Source organism: Clytia hemisphaerica, unplaced genomic scaffold (genome assembly GCF_902728285.1).
Source record: "Clytia hemisphaerica strain Z4C2 unplaced genomic scaffold, Clytia hemisphaerica genome assembly, whole genome shotgun sequence".
Taxonomy (NCBI): Eukaryota; Metazoa; Cnidaria; class Hydrozoa; order Leptothecata; family Clytiidae; genus Clytia; species Clytia hemisphaerica.
Window position 1 is genome coordinate 38,228 of NW_027103349.1, and position 7,318 is coordinate 45,545.

Genomic DNA, 7,318 nt, shown 5'->3' on the forward strand with positions numbered 1-7,318 from the left:
TCTTTTTGATTTCTTTTTTGATTTTTGATTTCTTTTTGATTTTTGATTTCTTTTTGATTTCCTTTTGATTTTCTGATTTCTTTTTGATTCTTTTTGATTTCTGATTTCTTTTTGATTTCTTTTTGATTTTTGATTTTTTTTTTGATTTTTTTTTTTTGATTTTTTTTTGATTTTTTTTTAATTTTGATTTCTTTTTGATTTCTTGTTGATTTCTTTTTGATTTCTGATTTCTTTTTGATTTCTTTTTTTGATTTTTGATTTCTTTTGATTTCTTTTTGATTTTTGATTTCTTTTTGATTTTTCAAAAAGGTGTTGTACGTGATTTTTTTCAGTGATTTACCCCTCGGGGTTTCATTTATATTCTTTTTATAAATTTTGAATTTTGGGGCATTGGGAATAGTTTTTTCACAAAAACGAAGCTAAATCTTTCACATTCGTTTTGACTGAAGTTTTACATCACTTGTTCTGAATTATAGTCTCTCACTATTACTACAATTGGACCTCCGAGCAGTTGGGAAAATACGTGAGCCCAGTGCGGTATACACGTTCGACTATTAATGGGATAAATTTTCACGGGGATTAAACTTTGTGGTTAAGCTCATCCGCAAAATTTTAAGGGACAATATTTTCATGATTTTGTGTCGTTTTACTGCCAAATTATGGTCACTGGTTGTTGAAATGCGCATTATTAGCGCTTTTTTATGCCAGGCTAATATTTTAAAAGTAATTATCTGATATTTTTTGAGGTTTGTTAAAAAATTTCGCGGGTGACACCCAAATACCTTTTATGTTGATAAAAGGCAGATAAATCGGTTCAATTTTGCAACCCAAAAATAGTCGTGTGCTTTTCTGGATTTTAAATTCACGATTCACCGTTTTAGATATTTGTGGATTCAATTGTACGATTGTACCAATCAGGATAGAGATGGTTTTAATGAATTTCTCGAGTCGACAATCTCACAATCTTCAAGTTATCGAAAATAAGAAAAAATTGAACAGATTAATCATATTCATACTAGGCTTTTTTTAGGGGCGGTTCAGAACAAGGGGGAAGGGCTTTTCTGTGCCATCCCATAACTTTTAATTTTAATTTATTTGGTCGTTTTAGATAAAATCTTTGTCATGTAAGGTAATTTTTGATATGATGACGTCACTCACTATTGCCCAAAGTGAGCAAAAACCGAAATTTATTTGTTTCTCTAAATAGCTATTGTATTCTAAAAAGTTTAAAATGCTTATTTTATCCTAAATATTCAATAAATTTCGGTTTATACGATATATTTGACACAAAAAATAAATTTGCACTGGTAATAATACTTTATGACACCTTACAGACAGACACGCGATGTTATCGTCCGTTAAGATTAGCGCGCGGGAAAATAAGGTGCAGGAGGTTAAAGCCATTATTGCTGTAGAGGAAAAATGCCGCAGAAGTGGTGAATTATACGACAACAGCTACCCCCGAAAAAAACTCTCGTCTTCACGTTTGTTCCTCTTAGATGAAACTCGTCTAAGACTATAGCATAGTCTAACTGTCAGAGATGTCATCATGCTCAAGGCCGGGGTAGAAGTAAGAATGTACTGACTGAAAGTTTAAAATATTCAATCCATATTATTATATACACCATGCAGAATGTTTATATCGAATAAACTAAAAAGAATAAAATTTCAAAAAATAATTTACCATGTGCAATATACAAAATTTTAAAGGCCAGTCTCCCAAGAAAACCACGCAAATGTATGATGTCATTTCATTATCATTACATATGTGATATTTCCCGAGAGAGACGAGCTGGCCTTGTCCTAGTAGAATCTCTAAACGAAAAAATAACCAAAATAAGCCGACACGTTTTTCAAAAATTATAGACCCACAAACAGGCAAACAGTTAAAAATCATTCTTAAAAAAAAACAACCCCCAAGTACATGTAAAGAAATTTGTAACAGATTTTCTAACCGGGCAATACAAAAATCAACTAAAAATTTTGAAAATATAACAAACAAAACTGATAAAAGTTTTTAAATTACAGAAAGGGCACACACTTGCACTGTAAACAAATACTACCGTCATTTTTCTAAAAAATAATAATTTTGGACTCAAATATTAGATTGCAATATAGAATTCTAATTACGCGCTAATGATCAGGGAAAAATGAATTGACCATGTTAAATTATTGACTCTCAAACTAGCGAACCAAGCTTCTATGTAAACTTGTATTCCTACCCAAAAAGTTGACGAGGATAATTATCATCATTCTTTTTCGAAAATATTGCTCCCACTCAAACTTCCAAGGCTCAACTACGCGCAAAAATCAGAAGAATTACTTTGAATTTGAATCACGCACCAATAGATGGAGTAAAATTAATTACAGTGAGTTCTACCAAAAAGAAAAAAAGTACAAACAATTGGTCCAAAATTAATTATCATGATATTATTAACCGAGACACAAACAAGGCGGTTGTCGGTTGTCCATTTTCATTCTTTTGGCGCTTTCGTTTTCTTGTTGATGTGAACGGTCAAAATATGTCGTTTAAGATTCGAATGTTGTGTTAACCGTTTTCCACAATATTCGCATTGATGATTCTTCTCTTTGGTATGTGTCGGCATATGTTTCTTCATGGTCGCCCGGTCCGTAAATCTTCGACCACAGATTTCACAAGTGTATGGTTTTTCATTTGTATGAATTCTTCTGTGTACGGTTAAGGATGATTTGTGGCCGAACGATTTCGGACAGAAATCACATTTGTATGGTTTCTCTTTGGCGTGGACAGCTCGCATGTGATTGAGTTTAGTTCCTGATTGTCGAAAAGCTTTGCCACAGATTTCACAAACATAAGGTTTATCTCCAGAATGAACGCGTTGATGGGTCTGCAAAGTAAACATTCGTGTGAATTCTTTACCGCAATATTGGCACTGGTATTGTGGCGCCTCTTCATTGTTGCGACGCCGATATGTCCGTGGTCGTTTGATACCGTTGTTAACAGAATTGAGTAAAAGACGTACGGCAGCTTCTTCAAGATACTTCATTGAATCGCTTTGCGGATCACCTCCATTCATATATTCTTCTGTATCTAAACACGCTTGCCGACAACGTTGTATAAAATCTTCATCATATGGTAAACCGCTCATTGAAGCCATTGCTTTTTCATCAAATCCAGGATTTGGGTGTTGTAATTTGGGTCCATTTGGTATAGGGTTTGTTTGGTCAGTTGGACTTTCGTCTTGTGTGACAGTCATTGGTTGAAAGTAAATGGGAAAGACTAGCTGCTCATTTGACGAGCCCTCTTTAGCATTTCCGTTGTTATTGTTGTTGAGTTGTAAAAGTTCTTGTTGAAAATTCAAGATTTCTTCATAAGATGACATTGTGACGGGTGGCAGAACATTAGCCGGAAGAACATTCGGCCAATTGTTATTCTGCGAGCTGCCTAGCACCTCATCGAAATATTTTCCTGTTGATGGTTGTGTGAACAAATTTTCTTGTTTGCCGTTATCATCAGTCGTCGTTGTTGTTGTTGTTGCACCCTCAATGAACTTCTCAAGTACCGATGGTGAGCTGATGAATCCATCAGGATTACCAGCTAGCATACTGTTAGGATAAAAATCCCCATTACCAGAATTTGATTCTACCTGCTCGTCTCCATCACTATCTCTGAGTTTAGCTAACGAATCAATGAACTTTGTTGGTGTCAATGTTTTAATGAATCGACTGTTTTTGAAAGAAGAATTCAAATTTTTGAGGTAATCAGCCACATCTGGTGGATACTGGCCCATGAAACGTCGTAGTGGTGAGTCGCAGCCATCCTCGGTAGACTGGCTAGCTTCATGTATTCCATGTTGATGTTCTTTTTGTGGCGTATGATGTCGATGTACATCTTCATTGACTTCGAGTTTGCAAAATTCTTCATAGAGTGGTTTCATTCTAAAAGTAAATGATTGTATTTGAAAGGGAAATCTTTTCAGTTTTTCAACCTCTCGGATGATGGATTTCGCACGTATATTGCAGTTTAGGGCCTTGCTCCTAAGATCGCAATTTCTACAGACATCGTATCGTTCAGTGACATCCCAGAGGGGGGTACTTAGGCAAAAATGGGTGCTGGGTATGTGCAGACGGTAAGTGTCGGTTTTTCACCCTTCAAAGTCTCTCTAAGGGTCGCAAAAATCAGAAGAATCTAAATCAATCTCTCTAAGGGTCGATTCACCATTGGGTACTAAAATATCAAAGAGGTGGTATCTAGACAAAGATTTGAGAAATTTTTTAGTACATTGGTACTAGAACTAGGAATTTTTTATCTAAGAGTTAAGGGCTCTGACCATAATCGGAAAATTGATTTTAGTATCTGAACATAAAAGTTATGTTTTAGATTCTTTAACACTTTTAACAAAGAATTGCCTTTATAAAATTGCTTTTTAATCAAATCCCTTAAGAGTAATTAAGAACTTAATTGCAAAAATGACGTTAATAATAATTTTGCATCACCTTCTTTTATAAAAAGTGCTAAGTTTTAATGGGTAATTAATATTTTTTGTTTCGGAAAAATTTTTCTAAATTAATGCATCAAAAGTTATGGTTGTTTTTCTATGAAAAATTGGGATGGAAAATTGGTCAAAAAGCACTATTTCCAAGATTTTGAAGCAAATAAGCTTTTAGAAAAATTTTCCGAAAAATTCATTTTAGTTCGATAAAAGATACACCATCTACCGCAAAAATCTTTAAAAACTTTTTTCTTTTCGTCGAAACTAAGCTCTTCAAATTTGAAATACTCTTCTTCGCAAAAGTCTTCATTTTCTTCTTCATCAAATTTTTTCATTGCGACTTTTAAATTTTTAGACTCACGTTTAGTTGGCCTAACAGAAAATGAACAATATGCCAAAGTTTTGTCCGCTACATCAGGCAGAAATTCATATTTTGTAAGCGGCAAATATTAAAAATTCACTATAGTCAGAGGCCTTAAGAGCTGAATTTTAAGAAAAAAGAATCTGGAATTACGAGATACAAATTGCTTTAAAAAAATACCAAAATAGGATCCCAAATTACGAACTACATTTAAAAAAACTAGAATCACGAGTTGAAAATTAAAATCACGAGCTGAAAAATAACTTTACGAGTTGAAAGAAACACTATCAAAAAATGTTAAAATTTTTTCGTAAAGGTCGACAGTATTTTTTCAAGAATAATTCAATTTTTTACACACCCCTGTATCACAGACCCGGTGGGACCCCCCTACCCAGTGGACAATTTGGCTAAAATTTCGTTCCCGGTAAAATACATACGCTACAAAGCCCCACTGGAAAATTCCTTTTCATCCCCATTTGAAATTCAATGGAGAAAATTGTACTCCAAAACAAGAATACTTTAAAAGCTTTAGCTTTTAAAGTATTCTTGTCCAAAACCATCCCCACTGGATTTCAATATAATCCAAATTTTCATCCCTACTGTGGAAAGAAGTTCCACCTGTGTTGTGAGACTTATACACTCTGTTACAGAAAACAAACCCAAGGGGGCGGGGAAAATAGTTGAAAAAATGATCTAGAAAGGAAGTTTTAACGTCCTGTAACTTATGTCATATCAGCTAAGTTCTTCAAATCCATCTTTCAACAAAAAAATTCCGTTGACACGATAATTTTGGAAGATTTAAATCAATTTTGAGAGGAATCAGAAGATTATTGTAGGGTTGATGTAGAGAAGTCTACGAGAGCTATGAAAGGTACTAAATGAAAATAAAGGGAGACTATATAATTTTGAAGGCATTTAATATTATAAAAATATAATTTTTTTTACCTGTTTTCTTTAAGAAATCCGGATGTGTTTTTAGTTGGAGTTGCAATTCCTGAAATATGAAAGAGAAAAGCATTAATAAGAGAAGGCAGTTCAAGGTCAAAAATATAGAGAAGAAGTCTTGAGAGAGTTTTTGTAAACAGATACCCTTGCAGCGTAATTTCATTACAAAGTTTTTCCAAGAATTGAAAGAAAACAAAAAACAAAAACAGAAAAAAAACATATTGAATACAAAGAATAAAATCACCATTTTGTCTAACCTAAAGGTCGTGTTTGGAAGCTATCTGCAATAGCCTTTGAAATTGAAGGAATTGGATCTTCACTGTCATTGCCATCTGCTTTGTCGTTTGCTGTTGTTGAAACTTCTCCGATATTTTTCTCACCGAAAGCCTTGGACCATTCATAAATGGGTGACTTTATGACATTTAAACCTGCCATTCTTGCTAAAATTTACGACCAAAGCCAAAGCAAATTCTTCACCATTCACCAACCAAGACGCTAAGTATCGTCCTTTGACTTGTCCTAAGATTTGATGTCAACTGACTTTCTTCAAAATGGTCTATCACCAACGTTTCAAAAACAACATTCGAATCGAAACACTTTCGAACGTTTTTATGTTCGAATTCGAAATTCGAAAAACAACCGGAAGTAAGAAGTAAAAATTTCGGAGAGAACGCGGACGTTTCTCAAAATTCAAATCAAGCCTCCATCCTACTGTCAGTTTGAGGTAATATATAGTTGAGAGACATGGTCTGGGGGACCCAGTCAAATATTTTTTTCGCCTCGTTCGTTTTGCTAAAAATAATAGATAACCAACTTGCCTTGATTCTCAAAAAACATCCGTGTTACGGTTGTAAAAATATTAATGACATTTTCCCGGGGGGGGCAGCTGGGCAAAAGGACCGACGGGTATGTGCGGGCACTAAGGGTGTCTTTTTCAAGGCACCTCAAATGCACTGTAAGGGTCGGAAAAACTAGAGATGCACTGTAAGGGTAGAAATTTCAGAAAATTCTTGAAAAATCTAGATATTTTGACCAAAAATGCTAAAATTTTGACCATTTTTTGCACGAAAGGGATCGAAAATTTGGAGGAAAATGCACTCTAAGGGTATGATTTTCACTGATTTTTGCTGCACTGTAAGGGTGCAATTTTAAAAGCCAATTTTTGGCCCGCACATACCGTCAGTCCGCAAACCCAGTGCCCCCCCCCGGGGACATTTTGCATCGTAAAAAGTGCAATTAAATAAAAACTTGCTTCATTTGCAACCTTCTATTGGACAGAATCGATCACGTGATGTATATTTTTCCAAAATTTGGGTTAGAAAAAGTGTATTTTCCTATAGGCAGCCTCACAGAAGGAATTTTTTAATTAGATATTATTGTTCTATAAACATTCATCTGTTTATTTTGTATCAGGCAACCTTCATGCACTTTTCATTCGCGAGATATCGCACTTCAAATCACACATATATTTTTCAGATAACAGCATTTTATGAGCGTTTATTTATCCAGATGAAGATTAAGTGGTATCAGGCCGATCCGT

The 7,318-nt window shown here is 34.4% G+C and overlaps 1 protein-coding gene across 1 annotated transcript; it reads right to left on the reverse strand.

The window, feature by feature from the left end:
- Positions 1–1,592: 1,592 nt before the first annotated feature.
- LOC136820003 (uncharacterized) lies at positions 1,593–6,251 on the reverse strand. The gene is made up of 3 exons (XM_067076239.1): positions 6,036–6,251; positions 5,779–5,827; positions 1,593–3,918 (listed from the first exon to the last, which is right to left on the reverse strand). Exons 1-3 carry the CDS (start codon positions 6,211–6,213, stop codon positions 2,475–2,477), a joined length of 1,671 nt encoding a protein of 556 aa, XP_066932340.1. The 5' UTR covers positions 6,214–6,251; the 3' UTR covers positions 1,593–2,474.
- Between the last annotated feature and the right edge of the window lie 1,067 nt (positions 6,252–7,318).